The sequence below is a fragment of the Dromiciops gliroides genome, chromosome 3 (assembly GCF_019393635.1).
Source record: "Dromiciops gliroides isolate mDroGli1 chromosome 3, mDroGli1.pri, whole genome shotgun sequence".
Taxonomy (NCBI): Eukaryota; Metazoa; Chordata; class Mammalia; order Microbiotheria; family Microbiotheriidae; genus Dromiciops; species Dromiciops gliroides.
The window spans coordinates 258,927,122-258,947,482 of record NC_057863.1 but is presented as its reverse complement, the minus strand read 5'-3'; the positions used below and the strand labels follow the sequence as shown (position 1 = coordinate 258,947,482).

Below are 20,361 nucleotides of genomic sequence, written 5' to 3'. Positions count from 1 at the left end.
GACCAAATAATTCCAATATTAAATCAATTATTTGGAATAATAGGTAAAGTAGGAGTTCCACCAAACTCCTTTTATGAAACAAATGTGGTCCTGATACCTAAAACAGAAAGAACAAAAACAGAAAATGAATAATAGAGACCAATTTAATTAATGAATAGGGATGCACAAATCCTAAATAAAACACTAGCCAGGAGATTACAACAATATATCACAAAGATTACATATGGTGACCAAGAGGGATTTATACCAGGAATACAGAGATAGTTTAACAAAAGTAAAAAAACTATTAACATAATTGATTATACCAATAACAAATGTAACAAAATCATATAATTATATCAATAGAGAAAAATCTTATGACAAAATACAATACTCATTCCCATTAAAAACACTTGAGGGGCAGTTAGGTGGCGCAGTGGATAGAGCACCGGCTCTGGAGTCAGGAGTTCAAATCTGGCCTCAGACACTTAATACTTACTAGCTGTGTGACCCTGGGCAAGTCACTTAACCCCAATTGCCTCACTAAAAAAAAAAAAAAAAGAGTTAAAAACACTTGAAAGCAAAAATATAAATAGATTTTTCCTTAAAGTGATAAGAAGCACCTAGCTAAAACAATCAGCAGACATTTCTAACAGAGATTAGCTAGAATTCTTCCCAAGGAGATCAAGAGTAAAACAAGGCAGGGCAGCTAGGTGGCACAGTGGATAAAGCACGAGCCCTGGATTCAGTAGGACCTGAGTTCAAATCCGGCCTCAGACACTTGACATTTACTAGCTGTGTGACCCTGGGCAAGTCACTTAACCCCCATTGCCCCACCCAAAAAAAAAAAAAAAAGAGTGAAACAAGGATGCCCATTATCAACAGTATTATTAAATATTGTATTATGTGTTAGCAAGAGCAATAAGAAAAGAAAAAGAAATTGGAGGAATGAGAATGGACAAAGAAGTAATAAAGCTCTTTTGCAGACAATATGATGACATGCTTGAAAAATCCTAAAGATTCAACTAAAAAGTTAGTGGAAACAATAATTTTAGGAAGGTAGCAGGGTATAAAATAAATCCACATAAATCATCAGCATTTCTATATATTACAAACAAAACCCTGCAAGAAGTAATAGTAAGAGATACCCCATTTAAAATAACTGAGGACCATATAAAATACCTGCCAAGACAAACCCAGGAACTACATGAACATAATTATAAAACACTTTTTATACAAATAAAGTCAGATTTAAATAATTGAAGAAATATTCATTGTTCATAGGTGGGCAAAGCTAATATAACAAAAATGACTATTTTACCTAAACTAATCTACTTATTCAATGCCATCCCAATTAAATTGCCAAAAAATATTTTATTGAGCCAGAAAAAATATTAATAAAATTCATTTGGAAGAGAAAAAGATCAATAATGCCAAAGGAATTAATGGAAAAATGTCAAAGAAGGAAATTTAGCAATACCAAATCTTAAACTATGTTATAAGGCAGTAATTATCTAAACTATCTAGTATTGGCTAAGAAATAGAAAGGTGGATCAGTGGAAGAGTACACATGCAATACACAGTTGTAAATTATTATAGTAACTTTGTGCTTAACAAATATAAAGATTTAAGCTTTGAGGATAAGAAAACACTATTTGGTTAAAAAAATTGTTGGGAAAACTGAAATGAATTTTGACAAAAATTGGGTATGGATGAATACCTTATACCATTTATCAAGATAATGTCAAAATGCATACATAACCTAGCTATAAAGGGAGATATCATAAGAAAATTAAAAGACCATGGAACACATTACCTATCAGACTTATGGCTAGAAAAGAATTTATGAAGAAACAAGGGATAGAGAGCATTGTGAGATGAAAATGGATAATTTTGATTACATTAAATTAAAAAGGGGTTGTACAAAGAAAACCAAGGTAGCCAAAAAATAGAAGGAACATAGAAAATTGGGGGGAAATTTTATAGACAGTTTCTTGGATAAAGGTTTCATCTCAAATATGTAGAGAACTTTGTCAAATTCATAAGAATATGAGTCATTCCCCAAATGATAAATGGTCAAAGGGTAACTGGAAGTTTTTTGATGAAGAAATCAAAGCTATCTATTGCCATATGAAAAAATCTATAAATAACTATTGATTAGAGAAATACAAATTAAAACAACATTGAAATATCACCTCACACCTAACAGGTTGGCTAAAATGATTAGAAGGGAAACATGGTAAATGTTGGAAGGGATGTGGAAAAACTGGGACAGTAATACACTATTTGTGGAACTGTGGACTGATTCAGTAATTTGGGAGAGTAATCTGGATTTATGCCCAAAGATTTATAAAACTATGCATACCTATTAAACCAGCAATACCACTATTAGATGTTTCTCTAGGTGGATCCGGGAAAAAGAAAAGAACCTATGTCCCAAAATACTTATAGAAGCTCTCTTTGCGGTGGCAAAGCATTGGAAATTGAAGGGATTCCCATTAATTAGGGACTGACCAAACAAGCTGTGGTATATGATTGTTTTGTTTTGTTTTGTTTTTGTTTTTGTTTTTAATTTTTGTGGGGCAATGAGGGTTAAGTGACTTGCCTGTGGTATATGATTGTGATGGAATAGTACTGTCCTATAAGAAATGATGAACTGGTTGATTTTACAAAAACATGAAAAGACTTGAATGAAATAATGAAAAGTGAAATTAGCAGAACCAAGAAGACATTGTATACAGTAATAACAATATTGTTTAAAGAATAATTGTGAAGAGTCAAGCTAGAGTATTATAAATACTCAAATCAACTACACAGGAGCTATGAAGGAAGATATTATATACCTCCAGAGAAAGAACTGAAAATAGAAGTATGCATAGTATAGTTTTACATATATTTATAAATCTATGTCAAATGACAGCCTTCTATAGTGTATTGTGGAGAGGGAGGTAGTTCATTACTTAAAATGTAACCAAATAAATTAATTAAAGAAATAAAATTAAAATATTATTTAAAATGTAGTATAATAGAAAAAATACTGACTTTAAGATCAGAGAACCTAGGCTAAAATCTCAATACTACTGCTTACCATTTGTACTTTCTAGCTCTAAATTTTATAATGCTATGAGCACTAAGTTACCATCTCCTAATCAGGCCACCATTTTGAACACTTAATACTAAGCTCCTTTCAAAGTGACATAGAACAATTAATGACTTCTCCTTGAGTCTGATCATCCAATCAATACTGGCCTATTATTTAGCCCAAATTTTCATAAGATTCATTTTATGACCCTATGAGAATGTGGGTATATAGGACATGAATCAAACTTCTCAGGTGCTCTGAAGACAAAGACACAAATGCCCTTCAGTCTGCTGCTACTGGTTTGTCATCTAATTATCACGTGATGTTCAAAAGAAAATCCATGAATATAATTTGAAGTTACCCCATTAATTTCCCAAATAACAAAATTATCCCTCTAATCACTCAGCCCTTTCCCTAGAATCAATAAATTTTAGGGTAATTTCCTCCTATGGGTCAGCTTTCCATCTCCAACCCCAAATTTATAAGTTTAGATAAAATCAACTATTAATGACCAAATACTTTAACTTTATCAAGTAACATGAAATGGAAGTGAGGTATAGGAGATTGTTACTGGATTTACAGCCGAGGTCCTCTTTCTCTTGTAGTAGGTGAAAGGTATAATGACTGAGGAAAACAAAGGTTGGCTCTACTGAGCTTACTGATTTATTAAGCAGTTCATGCCAACTACCTAACAAATAAGGACTAGGCCCAATGCATACATTCCAATTGCTTAACAAATCAGGACTCATATTAGGGCTGGGCCCCAAATGCACGGGTAGACAGACTTTTATACATTAAAAATGCTTAATCAAATAAGGGCAATTAATTAAGAGGAAACAATATGACATTAGGTAATCTGATTCCTAATTGAAGGAAAAATTAGGGACTTTCCAAGTTGGAGGAGGGAGAGTGAAAAGGTACAATTCCCTGAATTCAGAAAAAGAGGTGTCTATAAACCTCTACCCAAAGTGCCTGTAGAAAATCAAAGGAACATGGACACAATAAGTTACGGATCAGCATGGGGCCAGTTTTCAGATAAGACAATTAAACTCAGATGTACAATTGTGAGAAAACACCATGCGGCAATGTTTGGGTCTGACTGGATTTCTGGTCAGCATAACCTAGGTCCTTGGTTAAGGGTTCCTAAGCAGAAAGAAAAGGTGATCCAGTTTCCCAGCCACAGGAGGCTAGGTTTAAATAATGCAATAAGGTTTTCTCCCAGTTCCTACAATTAAATAACATTTCCTCACAAGACAGAAGTTGAACTAGAGCTATAATTGAATAGAAAGGGAACTGAGCTCAATTCAGAATTGAGTCACAAGATGGAGTCAGTATGGTTTGGTCAATTCCCACAATTAATCACTTGCTGTCCTAGTCCCATCAATTCCCTTACTCTCAACTTTAAGTAATTTTACAAGCATTCTGAAGAGGGTTGTTGAAAAAAAAAAAAAGATTTAAACTCTGGGTAACCACTTCTCCATCACTGGAAAAACCAGAGAGACTGAGAGTCTATTACCAATTGCCCCAACTGCTGTATCTCTTAATTTGATCTGATCTAAGCTCCAGACCATTCTTGCCCCTCTTTTTTTTTCTTTTTTATGCTGCTAATGTTCCGGATTATGGCAAAACAAGCAAAAATCTCCTTCAATCTATAATGGCCAATTGTCAATATCCAACCCAGATTTCTCTATAACACTTTCCCTCAGAATGTCGCTCTGTCAAAGGACCTCACAGATTCTTTCTCCAATCACAGTTAATTCTCAATTCCAAGATTCCCTCTCTTTTCCCAATTTTCTGAGACTTACTTAAAGATATATAATCAGTGCCCAATGTTTCTGTGGTAGGGGCTAATGAAGCTGGATTTTATATCATGACCAATTTTATCAAATGCTTTCCTAAATATCAATAAATATCAAATGTTGTATCTAATTATTCCCCTAATCAACCAGTTTTATAGCTCTGTCAAAAAAGAAAGTCAGATTGGTTGGTATAAGTGTTTCTTGGTTCTCTTTAATTAATGCATCCTTTTCATCGTGGTTCTCTTTGATTGCTGCCTCCTTACTCAGGTCCTCCTGAATCCAGGGCCGATGCTTTATCCACTGTGCCACCTAGCTGCCCCAGCCTCCCCTCATTTTGAACATCCACACTCTTGCAACTATTCTTATAGGAGAGTGCCACATTTTTACATTCATCTTCTGTCTCTTGCTTCCACATCTTTTGTATCTTTCCAGTCCTAATCTCTATTCTTACTCATGCTGCTGATCAGGGTTAGAGTATCAAACCTATTCTGACTAGGTCTAAAAATTGTTACGTTATCTAATCTCGACTCGACCCTCATTATCAAAAGTTGTGCCAGTAATTGGTACTCCTCAGGTATCAACTACTGAACTCCCCACAGCAGCTGTTTTAATCCTCTTCTTTCCATCCATATACAAAAGGCTACCTACCATTCCAGTCATCTATTACCCTGCCTCTCTCCTCCTTTCTCAGCCAAATTTCCCTGCCCCACATTAGTGTACATTTCTTGCTTCCCTTGTAGCTTTAATAGCCTATGACAAAATTGCATTTGTTTCATTTTCTCATTGAAACTGAAAAAAAAATGAAGGGAAACCATACTAACTTTTATGTTCAAAATTTCCCCCATGTTAAAGCACATTAGTAACACAAATTCTGTAAAACCCTTTCCCTACAGAAGAGTATATGTTGAGGAATCATTTCAGATGAACTAATTAAGATGAATTATCTTAAGTTCTAAGCCATATCACTTTTGATAATTACTGTTAACTGAAAAAGAGGCAAACATAAGGCAGGGAATTATAAACATTTCTCTGGTGGAAAAACAACTTTGAAGTGCTTGTCATGATGATGATGGAACCTTAAAACTCAGTATCTCAGTATCAGCAATTTCAATGTCAATGTTTCAATGACATCCCTAAGAATACAATCCCTAGCATAAGGTCATCATTCATTGAATAATCTCTTGAGAGCAGATTATACTGACCAATTTATAAAATAATATCCAGTTTACCACAACAAAATTATAAACCTGATATTTGATCTAATGGATAAAAGGAAATACAGTAATTCTCACATTCTTTCATAACATGTCAACATAAATAAATTATTGTTTTTCTTAAGTTTAGATAAGATTTATTAAATTTTAAAAGCTCAGTGGAGAAACTTTTAGAAAATTGCTGCTGTGAGGGCCAAAATTTGATATGCTGAGCGTTATTTGGGTGACTAGCCTTAATATTGGGGTCCTGGAAATATGAGGAACCTTTAAGGTTTAACCCTCCCCTCTGAACAGCCCTTTTTAGATATTTCTCCCAGGCCAATAAGAAAGGAGCCTCTAAGCTTTAGTTCACAGAAGGATCAGATTTATTACTTGGGAATTAATTAAACAACAAAAGTGAAACTAATAAAAAAATCAAAGATAAGGAAATAGGAAAATAGAAATACAGATAGATATTCTTAACTCTAAACTTAGCCTATGCAATCCCAGACCATTCCCAATTAAACTAGTTCAAAGGAATTTAGGGTTTTCCATAAGTAACTCACCCATGCCTGACCAGTTGCATGCTGCCAACTCAAGGGCCCCAGCTGAAAGAAAGAAGCCAGCTCATGTACTGGAAGTAGCCTGCCCCCCTTCCGGGAATGTTCAATGTCCCCTCCCCCAAAGGGGAGGTCCTTCAAAAAGCTGCCTTCATAACCTCAGGGTGGGCCAGGTGTGGCCCCTCCCAAATGAGTTAGCTAAAAACGGGAATATTAATCTTTACCCCAAATAATTTTTACCACACTGCTTTTTCCAATTTAAATCCCAAATGGCAAGGCTTCTTTTCTTCTTGTATTAAAATAGTTGGTAGGATTAAGTAAGACAGCAGTTTTCTGTTGATTAGATAACTGCATATTGAATAAGATCATTTATACTTGGACTCCTGAAATTATTTGTAGTTTTCACATTGTTCATAAATATTAATTTCATGCTTACTAAATGCAAAAAACACACAAAAAATAAGATGATCCTCTCTCTCCCCCACCCCCACCCCACTTTCTCTCAGTAAACTTACAATATAACTGGAGAGATAAGGGAGAAACAAGTCAAAAGAAAAATAAATAATAATGGATTTAAGTAGCAGTGCAGGACATAACTAGGGGGAAAAAAGTTTGGGTCTTCCATTTCCAAAGGCAAAGGTATTTGGTATTTAGGAAGACCTGAATCAATCACCATCGCCAAATGATAAAAATCAATCTAATTTATTGGGAGAATTTTAATTCAATTTACATTAACATAAGAATTGAAATAAAGTGGTATTTGTGTTTTCTTGATAACAGTAACATAATACTGAAGCTGAAGTCTCCTGCTCCAACATAAACCAATAAACAGTAGTTATGAGTACTTACCATGTGACTACCTATATTGATTTAGAAGCCTGAAAATAGAGGATAGAAAAGGCAGATTTTAAAGTATATTAGATAACACTATCCCTACTGATATATTCTTGTAAAATCATTCAAGGTATTATTGGTTGTATAGTTAAACTATATCCATTTTTTGTGATCAAAGAACAAATAACTTTATTAATGGCATTTAGTGTGTTAGGAGATGAACGAAAGTTAAATTCATTAAAGATAGTACTATATTATAGGATACTTATTACTCATAGCTTGAAATTTATTAATGGTAGGTTAGGTTCAGATTCATACACTATATTTTATAACAAAACATTTGACTTATGTATGAATATACCATAATTTCACTTATCTTTCAAATTTTGATCTGAATGCCTAATTATCTCATTTTTTCAACCTTGTCTTCATTATTGCAACCAGAAATATTTTTGGAAGAAATATACAATTTTAATTTTCTTCAGAAGGAAAAATATCAATTAAGTTTTATTATGCTCTAGACTACTATCAATCAAAGAAATGCAAATTAAAACAACTCAGAGGTATCCCCTCACACCTATCAGAGTGGCAAATATAACAAAAAAGGAAAATATTGGATGTTGGAGGGGATGTGGGAAAACTGGGATGCTAATCCACTGTTGGTGTTGTGAACAATTCTAACAATTCCAGAGAACAATTTGGAACTATGCCCAAAGGGCTATAGAACTGTGCATACCCTTTGATCCAGCAATACCACTGCTAGATTTATATCCCAAAGACATCCCCAAAAGAGAAAAAGACCTCTTTGTACAAAACTATTTATAGCAGCTCTTTTTGTGGTGGCTAAGAATTGGAAATCGAAGGAATGCCCATCAATTGGGGGATGGCTAAACAAGCTGTGGTATATGATTGTGATGGAATATTATTGTGGTATAAGAATTGACAAGCAGAATGATTTCAGAAAGGTCTGGAAAGACTTGTATGAACTGATGTATAGTGAGTAGAACTGGGAGAAAGTTGTGTACAGTGACAGCAAAATTTTTTGATGAAGAACTGTGAATGACTTAAGTATTCTCAGCAATATAATGATCCAAGACAATCCTAAAGGCCTAATAACGAAGCATACTATCCACCTCCAAAGAAAGAACTGATATTGATTGAACACAGATTGAAGCATGCTATTTTTCACTTTCTTTCATTTTTTCTTTTATTCAAGTTTTCTTATACAAAATTACTAATATGGTCATGTTTTCCATAAATGCACATGTATAACCTACATCTAATTGTTTACCATCTCAGGAAGGGGGAAAGAGGGATAAGATTTGGAATTAAAAACTTTAAATATTATTAAACAAATTAGGTTTTATTTTTTTTAAGTTTTTATTTTTGAAAAGCAACAAGATTTCATGGGGAAAAAAAACAAAGCTTTGGTATAACATAGGTCTATTCATTTTTTTGTTTGTTTTTGTTTTGTTTGCAGGGCAATTGGGGTTAAGTGACTTGCCCAGGGTCACACAGCTAGTAAGAGTGCTCTGTCAAGTTTCAGTAGTTGCTCAGCCTAAATCTGGTTGGTTTCTTTCAAATGTTTTGCCACTTACTTATTTGGAATGATAGGTACTCCTGAGCTCTGTCAATGAACAATGATGAACCCACTGAGTTCAGAGCTCTGCATGCTAGCCATTATTAGTAAAATCATCTTATAAATTTAAATTCAAAAATACCATCTCCTGGGTGTGTTCCTTAAAACATACTTAGAACATGCTGTGCATATTGTGAAAGGAAAGATTAAATATCTCATGAAATCAGGTTCTGTATGACTAACAGAATACTACAAAAATATTTTAATTTATTCTCTATACACATACAGGACAATGAAAATTTTAAACTCTAAAAAATAGAATGCACTTCAACTTTAGAGTAGCAATTAACAACCTGCTTTGGAAGAGATATTTGTAGTAAGTATGGTAAAACAGGTTTGAGATTTTAAACATTCAATTTCATCAAAGAGTCTTTTTCTCTTTTCATACACCTAAAAAAAAAATGGTTGGCATTTTTTGCATTTTCTCCCTTACTGCTGTAAGTACATGTGGTTTTTGAGATTAAAGAACCTGAAGAGACTAAGAAGCCTCACAACCCTGAAGAGACCCACCACTCACATGGGGTGAGAGATTGATCTTCACCAGTGCAGAAAAAGTCCCATACCAATGGACTCTGGGGCTCAGGTTACATATAAAAAATATCATTTTGTAAATTCATTACTCATAGCTCTAAATTTTTTCACACATATAGTCACTTCACCTTTCCAGTTAAGAATTCTGTGATCTTGTATTGTTTATAGAATACTAAGGTTTTCCAAAATACCCACTAAATACGAACATTTCAAGAGGAAAATGGTTCCAAAATGAGTTTTCTTCTATATTATTTTTTTTTTTTGGTGAGGCAATTGGGGTTAAGTGACTTGCCCAGGGTCACACAGCTAGTAAGTGTTAAATGTCTGAGGCCAGAATTGAACTCAGACTCCAGGGCCAGTGCTCTATCCACTGTGCCACCTAGATGCCCCAACCATACTCTTCTGTTAATAATATAGAAGAGGGGCAGCTCTCACCAAAAAAAAAAAAAAAAAAAAAAAGAAGAAGAAGAGTATGGTGTCCTTATACTGATAAAATCATAGAAAGGACCAGTTGGGTTTTTTTTTAAAGAAAAAGGAAAATTTCTTATTTTAATTCAAATACCCTTCAAGGTACGTGAGAAATTCAGCATATTTTTAAATAGTATTCTATGATATGTTCTCTGTGCTCAGTCCCCATTTTGTAGAGATGTTGTAAATGTAAAATCAACAATCCATGGTAGCAGATTGGATATGGGAGGTGAAAGACAGTAAAGAATCCTGGATGATTCTCATGTGGGGAAAATATAGGGTAGGGGGTTTGGGGTAGGGGTTGGGGTCCTTAGGAATTCCTCTTTCAAGAATTACACCCTCTTGCACACAAATCCAATAGAATAAGATAATAGTTTATTTAGGGGCTGGGGAAGGGAAACCAAGAGAGAAATCCTTTGACTTCTTCTCATGGGGAGAAAGGCATGGCACAGAGCGTGGCTCTGAGATACTAATCTCCTCAAGTAGGAGACAGGGAGATATTTTTATAGAGGACTGATAGGGGTCCAATGAGGTGATCGTCTGACTGTGGAAAGTTCCCTTATTGAGGGAGGAACATCCCCCACTGGTGGTGGCTGGGGGAGTTTGGTGAGGGGTGGCTGCAGATCTCTTAAGCCATCTCTCTCTCTCAGCACAAAGGCAGTAGCCACACCCAAACTTATTTCCCCAGGGGTGAGGGAGACTGGAATGAAGGGTGGGGGTCTCAGAGCTAGCTATGATCTGGTTCCACTTATCTCTTTAGGTGTATCTGTCCTTTGGTTTAATTTCTCAAGGAGAAGGTTCTTTGATTTACCCCAGAGAACTTCTGGGGTGCTCTGGGCCCATAACAATTCCTAGGTTGTAAGCCTGAGGGACTGGGAGAATGGTATTGCCATAGAAGCCAGGAGGGGAAAGTTTACAGTGAAAGAAAATGAGTTCCATTTGGGCCATGTTGAGTTTAAGATGTCTACTTAGACATCCAGTTTGAGATTTCTAAAAACCAAAGGGACATGTGAGGCTGGAGATCTACAGAAAGTCTGTGGCAGAATAGGTATATTTGAGAGTCATCAGCATAGAGATGGTAATTAAATTGACGGGAGCTTGATGAGGTCACCAAGTGAAATAAAGGGAGAAGGGAAGAGGACCCAGGACAGAACCCTCAGGGACACCTATGGTTAGAGGGTATAATCTGCATGAGGATCCAGCAAACGAGACTAAGAAGGAGAGCGGGTGTCTTGAAAACCAAGATTAAAAAGTATCAAGGGGGGCAGCTAGGTGGCGAAGTGGATAGAGCACCAGCCCTGGAGTCAGGAGTACCTGAGTTCAAATCCGACCTCAGACACTTAACACTTACCAGCTGTGTGACCCTGGGCAAGTCACTTAACCCCAATTGCCTCACTAAAAAAAAAAAAAGTATCAAGGAGGAGAGAGTGATCAACTGTGTCAAAGACTGCAGAGAGGTCAAAGAGAAAAGACCATTGGATTTGGCAAGTAAGAGATCACTGGTAACTTTGGAGAGAACAAATTCTGTGAAATTAAGTTGAAAGCCAGATGAAGAAGAAAGTGAAAAAAGGAAAAGTGGAAGTACCTATTACAGATGGCCTTTTTGAGAAACTTAGAGCTACAAAAGTCAAAAGATATAGGATGATAGCAGGAAAAGAAGGATCAAGTGATATGGCCTCCAGATCTAGTTAATGAGTTCAGGCATCTATGAATAAATACTGCAAAATAAAGGAAAATGATCCAACACTTGATAAGACAAAGGACCCTGTGGAATTTGAGGAGAACATGGAATTACAAATGCTTTTCCTGAGTGGTTTCAAAAAAATGAGAATTAGAACAAAATCTATGTCCTACACAGCAAAAATAAAGAGCAGCATAGAAAAACTGAAACCTTCACCAAAGAATCAAAAGAAAGAACAACAGATTGGGAATGCAAACACACAGAAGTGGACAATCTAGGGAAAGCAAAACCCCTCAACATTAAGAGAAAATAGCACCGGCCCTGGAGTCAGGAGTACCTGCGTTCAAATCTGGCCTCAGACACTTAACACTTACTAGCTGTGTGACCCTGGGCAAGTCACTTAACCCCAATTGCCTCACCAAAAAAAAAAAAAAAAAAGAAAATAGGCTCATATGCAAGCAAAACATACTCAAAACACAGGATGTGCAGAGGCAATCTAAGGACCACAAGTCTCCCAGAAGAACATAACAGGCAAACAAACCTTAACAACATAATGAAAGAAATTCAAAAACTACCTAGAATTTTTAAACATAGAGAATGAAATTCCAACTGAAAGAATTCCTAAATCTACTCCAGGGGGAAAAAAACCAAGCCCAAGGCCATCAGCTCTAAGACAAATAATGGTTAAATTTAACAATTCAATTCAGAAACAGTAAGTTCTACAAGTCATCAGGGAAAAGACCTTGTTCAAATACAAAGGAAAGAACATCTAAATAACATGACTATTCTGAATGAACTAGAAAAGGGAGGGAAAGGAATAATGTGTTTCAAAGTGCTATGGAGCTCAGGGTGCAGCCAAGGGTAACATATCCTGAAAATCTGAGCTTAGCCATACAGAAAAAAGATTGATGTTCCATAATAAAGAGTTTAAACATTTTGGGGGGAAAAAACCAGAACTGAAGAGATTATCCACTTCTCAAACACCTCAAACAGAAACAGAAGGAAAGTGAATAAATGCAACAGAGTGACAAACAAAAAGACAAGTAAGAGACTTCTTTCTAAATGTACATAAGGGGACAGGACTAAAGGTGAAAATCTAGTAGAGTCAACAATAAAGAGGCAGACAGAAGGGATTATGCACCTCCTTATGAGTGAATGCTTTCTTTGTGAGACTACATTACAACATGGGAGGGTACATAAAAAGGGAATAGAGTGTGTGTGATGAACGCAGAGAACCATGTAAAGATCTATATGAACTAATGTAGAGTGAAATAAGCAGAGCCAAGAAAACAATATACACTAATTATAGCACTATAAATGGAAAGAATGATACACCAAAATATCAAATATAACAAAATTATAAAGATCAAATGAAAAGATATGAGAAGATACCTCCCATTTGTGCGGGTGGAAGACCCACAGGTGTTATATTGTAGAAATTAATTTTGATTTGGGGACCCTGCCTTGGGCTGAGATTAAAAAGCCTTAGGCCCGCAGGGGTTTTTCTGTGTAAGAGGGGCTAGGGCCCCTCCCCCTCTGCTTCAGCTGCGAGGGGCCTCTGAGCCTGGCTAAGCTGTGCAGACAAAAAACCCCAGGCCACAGCACTGCCCATGCGCACAGAGGGGAGGTGCATGAAAACCCTCAGAGATGCTGGGGTTTGCTTCACCCACCCCCCCAGCTCGGCCCGGGGAGCAGGGGCTCTGCCAGTCCGCCCTGGATTTCACCTCAGAGAGTTAATAAAAAGGGACACTAGAGACGCTGAGGGGGGCAGATGATACAGGAGGTTGGAGAAGACAGAGGAAGGAGCGGTATGGAGTAAGGGGCTTTTCAGGGGTTCATCGCTAAGGTAGTGAGAGAGAAGTTAAAGAGTGAAAGTGCAGGGAAGCTGGAGTGAAGGAGAAAAAGAGTGAAAGTTGGAGAAAGCTGGAGCATAACCTAAGGCAAGAGGCGGCAACAGGCCCTTATTATATTAAAAGCAGACAGGTTGAAGGGCAGCTAGATGGCGAAGTGGTTAAAGCGCTGGCCCTGGATTTAGGAGTACCCAAGTTCAAATCCAGCTTCAGACACTTGACACTTACTATGTGACCCTGGGCAAGTCATTTAACCCCCATTGCCCTGCAAAAAAAAAAAAAAAAAAAGGCAGACAGGTTGTATAATTTGCATTTCTTAACCCTTATTTACATTGATTTTCATAAATAAATTCTGCTTTGATTATTTAATTAAGAGGCTTCTTAATCTTTTGCTTATCAACTTGGGAAGAGCAAGTATGGTAGAACTTTATAAACAGCCCATATGAAATTAATGGCAGTCAGATAGCAGGCCAGTCAAACATCCACAGATTAGTCCCCCCAAATTAGGCCTAGTCAGTTAAAATATTTCTACATTTGAATGGCGACTGTGGCAGGACTTATGGCCCAATTATAATTTTTCTAAAGTTATATAAAAATTATAATTATATGAAAAATTATAAGTACAGTTATACATTTTTCAGATTAAGATTAGCTAGTTAATAATTTTTTTAAACAATATATATACTGTACATGTTTTGAGACTATCAGTTGTGCTAACTTTTTTTCCTCATCCACAAAATACTACAGGACACCACGGTGATGCAAGAAACAAACAAAAAAATCAACCAAAAACTTTTTTTTTTTTAAAGCAGAGTTAAAGTTCTAAACTAAGACTAAAATAAGGTGGGAAATGGCAAATAGTTGTCTGATTTACCAGACACGAATCTTGCCCCAATGTAGAATCTTAGGGAGTACTTCTCTCATAAAGAATTGGAATTAAACATTAAAAAAAAAAAAGCAGAGGTTAAAATCTGTGCTTGCTTAGACATCTGGATCCTGGGATGAATACCCATTCTTGTTACACATGATATTTACTAACATTTATGTTCACATAAAGCCCATGCCAGGCCCAATGTTTTCACAAAAGTCTAAGATTAGTGAATTTCCACAACACACGTAAACAAAATATTAACAATATTCATTATTAAATAAATTCAGGTATTTATTCAACAGCAAATTTATTACCAAGGAGCAAAGAAACTAATGTCTTGGATTTGGCTATTTTTAACCAACAACAGGTTAAAAAACAGCAAGATAAAAGAGGTATAACTGAAGTATTACAGAATTATACTTTTAATAAGATCTTGCCTTATTAGGAAGAATAATGATTTTATATTAGAAAGATGAAAAAAGATACAAAGATGTTATTTTAGATTTTACAATCAGTCTGCCATTTTTAATTTTTATGGCTAAGTTTACATTTTGCCCCAAAAGTTTCAAAATGTGGTTTACTACATGCATTAACACTTAAAACACTTAGAAATTCAAAATACATGTTTCGTGACTAAAAAAATGTTCACCTGAGAATTTATAATATTGCCATGTTTTCTTTCAAATTGATGACTCAGAATCTACATGCAATCTTTATTCTTACTGCATTAAATATATTTTCTAATTACTAAAATGTAGATGATTAAACATTAATCTTCAACAGATATTTTCAAAAATAAGAAAAATATTTAGCACAGATATGATATTCACATTAATTCTGAGTAGCACATAATTTGCCATTAGTATTAAAATTATTTTTTAAAGTCTAAAAAATAACATAATACAATTAAGACTGTGTTAAATGTAATTGTTTTCAGAAAATTACATAAGACATGAAACATTAAACAAAGTACAGAAGGATGAAACAAATGGTTCTGCATATCATGTACAAAGAATGTATCCATAGCAAACTGAAGAACTGCAAATGGTGGTCAAGGTATCCATTGTATTATGTTGTCATTCCGTCACGTGCACAATCTATGCAATATACAGAATAAAACTTCCCCACCTCATCAAGGGGAAAAGCAAAAATGTTTTAAAATTCTTTAAAATATTCTCTGAACATGTTTTATAACTTGACAATCACTTGCATATGAGGTAGTGTAGTTATTTGTATTACATGCTGGTTATAAGGAATAATATTCAGTATCAAGAAATAAACATTTTAATTATTGGCCAAACTTTAGAAAAGGATTCCACAGGCTAGTTTAGTTACATATTTGACTATGTAGATTTAAAACCCAGTGCTGTGAAAATTATTTTTAAACTCTAGAGACAATGAAGCTTTGTCATAAAATACTGAATAACCTACCAATACTTACAGCAGTAGTAAGAGCAGATTATTTGACATTTTTGCATATACACATGCTGATATGAAAAACATTTATGTGTATAATGAGGTAGGGAATCAAAGATTCTAGCCATTGGCTTATACAAGAGTTGACATTTTGCAAATCAGAAAAAAAATTTATACTCAACTGTGTGAAGCTGAAAAATCAAGAATGAAATTTAAAAATGGCTATAGATCATTTATATACAGTTGTTTTCATCTATTTCATGTGATTTACAATTATAAAAATGTTTTAAATGTTTCTTCAAGTCTATAGAGAATAAACCAAAACCTAATTCATTTCTTGTTACAACATCTGTAATTTATAAGCAATTAAAATACTAGAGAATTTTCCCACATCAAAAACGGGAAGAAAATTAAAATTTCTTAAATTTCTAAATATTAAGATTGGTCCCAATGTAGGTTATGGGAGGTGTATTTTTAGGATCATTCAATACACTATGAGTTTATTTCTCAAAACACTAATATTTTTCATGATAAGTCATTCTAAAGACTTAGGACAAATCCAATCATGGAACCAGCCACTCCAAAGACCAGCTCATTTTGGATACTTTTTCAATGAAATGTCCTTAGTAACTAAGCCTTTACCAAAGAATTAAATATCATTTTATATGATTTTATATTTTATAATCAAATTAAAATTCAGAATTTTACAAAAACATTCAAGTTAAGGTGACTGTGCCGTTGTACTATGTAAGTGGATATAACCCTATTCAGAAAATTTAATTAAGCTTCCAAACTAGTGAAATTTTAGTGCTTTACTGATTAATGCTTTTTCAACAAGTATGTCCCAACATGACAGAAAAGCATGTTGCTTAATAAATGCTTGTTGACTGACATATGTCTGATGAATTCTTGCAAATCTCCTTCTCCCTTTTAGTTATCTTTATCAGTGAAAAGGAAAAATTGTTAATAATTTAATTCAGGGGAAAAGACATTAAACCTCAAACCTTAAAATGTAGTTCCATAGTGGCGTCAAGTAATATGCCCCAAAAGACTCATAAGTTGTTTGTTAATAAATTAAACATATTACTTGATTATTTGAGCTCTTCTATATTAGCAGAAATATGATTAACAGAATTTTGTTTTTGTTTCTGTTTTTGTTTTGTGGTGGTTTTTTGTGGGGCAATGAGAGTTAAGTGACTTGCCCAGGGTCACACAGCTAGTAAGTGTCAAGTGTCTGAGGCTAGATTTGAACTCAGGTCTGCCTGAATCCAGGACCAGTGCTTTATCCACTGAACCACCTAGGTGCCCCTGATTAACAGAATTTTGTACTTAATTCATGAGAATGTATTTTCCAACTTCTTGAATTTGGGAAGTCTATTTGCCAAGTTTTCCCTAAAATAGGCATTCTTCTATTTATTGATAACAGGGGGGGAGGTTTTTTTTTTAATATCTTAAAAAAATATGTAATACTTAAAAATTTAGAAGTGTTGCACCTTATTCTCCCTCCACATACTCTTTGATTCAATGACACTGGCCTCCTACCTATTTTGTTCTTCATACAAGATACTTTTATCTTCCATTTTATCACTACCTATTTCATTCTTGGAATTCTCTTTGGTTTCATCTCTTCCTCCTGACTTCCTTAAATTAATGTCAGCTAAAATTCTACTTTCTGCAAGAAGCTTTTCCCACCACCCCTCAACATTAGTGTGTTCCCTTTAAGATAATCCAAAATTTATCCTGTATATATCTTATTTCTACATAGTTGTTTGTATTTTGTCTTCCCAGTAGACTGTAAACTTCTTGAGGACATGAACTGTCTTTCTCCCTCCTTGCATCTCCAAGCACTTAACACAGTGCTTAAAACACAGCAGCCATGTAATAAATATTCACTGATGACTTGAAATCTGATTTTTTATGTTTTTAAATTTTTAAGGATCACTAGCAGTCCCCCAGCCCCCCAAAAAAGGTGCTAGACTTTTCCAAACCATTCCAGTATTAACGGTAACAAATTAAAACTACTATCTTATGTGATTTTTTAAAGGTTTGCCATATTCTCAGGTGTAATTATTCCATACAAATCAAAATACTTTCTAATAAAACTTATTTCTGATTTTCTAATGAAGGGGATGACAATATCAATTTAAAAGAAACATGCTTAACAGCAAACTTAGCAGAAACTAATGTTTGGAACCTATATTAGAGTTTCACGTTAATACAAAAAACTTGATCACAAAAGTAAATGGTAGAAAGGAAATAAAATTGCTTTAATCATCAGCAGTGCATTTACCAGTCACCTGACAGAAATCTGTGATGCCACCACTCTGACAACATTGTTCTATAAGCAATGATGAAGTTCGTGGGGAGTTCTGATAGGAATCTTGCTGTTGTTCCTGCATTGAATCATTTGTTTCTCTTACACATGGATAAGGGGAACTTTGTTCTCTGGCCATTGGAACATTTGGAAGCCCATGAGGTAAATCCATACATGATGGTGGCACAAGTTCAGAGTCAGGAGTAGTTTTTTCTTTTTCAGAAATTAATAATGTAAGTGGGCAATCTGAGGCAGAGTACTTTGCAAGTATCTGGATCTGTTCATGACTTAAAGCTGCTTCTTTGCATACCTGCTGGCAAAGTCCAGTTAAGTTCTGCTTTGTTTCACCCAGTGTAGATAAAATATGATCTCTTTCTTTTAGTAAACTCTCCTTCTCCTTTTGCTGTAGAGAAATAAAAAAAAAAAATCCATGGTATTTTCTGCCTTAGTAACAGAAACCAAAACTCATAAGAAAGATTAAACAGCACAAATGTCTCACTGAAATACTGAGGAATGGCCTACATCGCATATGCTAGACTCTCCAAATAACTGACAGTTACCCTTCTGAACACCCAAAACTTTGAAATGGTTTTTCAGAGAATTTGTCTAAAATTTGTACTATATTTTTTCCTGATCTCAATTTCCTTATTTCGTGTAATTTTTTTAATGACTCAGGATTGACTGGATAGTATAGTTGTTTACTGTTGTAGTAAATTTACCAAACTGCTATAATTTGAGCTTGTATTAACTTTTTTGCAGTTTTTATGCTTACTTCCTTGCTGTCAATGTTTTGCTGCTCTCAACAGAATTCTTCTAATTTGCTGTGGGCTGGAAAAATCAAATACATACTGTTCTAACAGTTTGGTTAAAATAATAAAAGTCACCTGGGAGGGAACTCAGGGGATTTCTCTTATGAGCCTTTAACAACTTATCTGGAATGCCAAAAACATTTTATTGTGCATGTAATGTGTTTGGGCTTATTTTCTAGTTCTTGGCAGCCCTCTGAGCTGAGGTTGCTAAATAAGTGAATGCTGGATCAATTGCTTTATGTAAAGATGAGATTTGTCTAACTTAAAACAAACTTTTTCCCCTTTAAGTTTGTATTGATGTTTTCTGTTGCTGACACCATCATAGTTATTCTGAGGACCTGTCCTCCCTCTCCCAGTCTCAGAGAGCCATCTCATAAAAAACATTTCTTTGAAAGAGGAAAAAAAAAAATCAGCACACATTTCTAACACATTGAAAAAGTCCAAAAACATGTACAACGTATAATACTTGTGGACCTTCCAACTCCATGAAAGGGTAATATTCCATTACTTTGGTGTATCACAATTTGTTTAGCCATTTCCCAATTGATGGGCATCTATTTTGTTTCCAATTCCTTTTTATTGTTATGGGAATGCAGTGGAACCCTAAGAAACCTAAAGATACCAACACCCCCAAGACAGAAGGAAGAGTAGCTCTTTCTCCCACCTCGGGTATAAGGTGTGGCAGGACATGACCCCAGTGTGCTGATAAGCAATGCTAAGGTCTGCAAGAGGATATGCAGGATATGGTTGGATGCTACATATTCTACTGTTACGGGCCGTACCCCAGAAGTTTTCTGGAGTAAATCAAAAAAGAACCTTCTTCTTGAGAAACTAAACCAAAGGACAGACACACCTAACCAGTCCCCACCCCTCGGGAAACAATTATAATTGTTCATATTAAGGTGAGGGAGTATTCAGGAGAAGATGGTCAATGATTAAATAATTGTTATTATATAATAAGTTATATTCATTTCAAAGGGGTTAAGACATAGTAACAAACCACTATATCTTTGAAGAAAAAAAATTTTAGGTGATGACTAAAAGCATGTCAACTATAATTAATACCAACTGAAAATGAGACCATGAGGATTAAAACCACAAACAGCAACCTGTGAAGTTTAAACAGCAAATGCTGAGATGAGACAAGAAAATCAGTACATGGCTTATCAGAATACAATTCAATGAACATTTACTAAAGTGACTACTATTTGCAAAGCATTCTGCCAGGTGCTAGGAATACAAAGACTACACAAAAAATAGGTAAAGAGCTTAATTGTACTGGGTGGTATGGACAACGGCAATACAGTTCATGAAGATAAACTAATACAAAGTAAA

At 35.0% G+C, this 20,361-nt stretch overlaps 1 protein-coding gene across 2 annotated transcripts in view; it reads right to left on the bottom strand.

The window, feature by feature from the left end:
* Positions 1-14,777: 14,777 nt before the first annotated feature.
* Positions 14,778-20,361, bottom strand: part of BACH1 (BTB domain and CNC homolog 1) — a 50,987-nt gene continuing 45,403 nt past the window's right edge. For both annotated transcript variants that reach the window (XM_043997415.1, XM_043997416.1), the window contains one exon: positions 14,778-18,620. In XM_043997415.1, the coding sequence (XP_043853350.1) occupies positions 18,171-18,620 (450 nt within the window). In that variant the 3' untranslated portion in view covers positions 14,778-18,170. The remainder of the gene's footprint in view (positions 18,621-20,361) is intronic.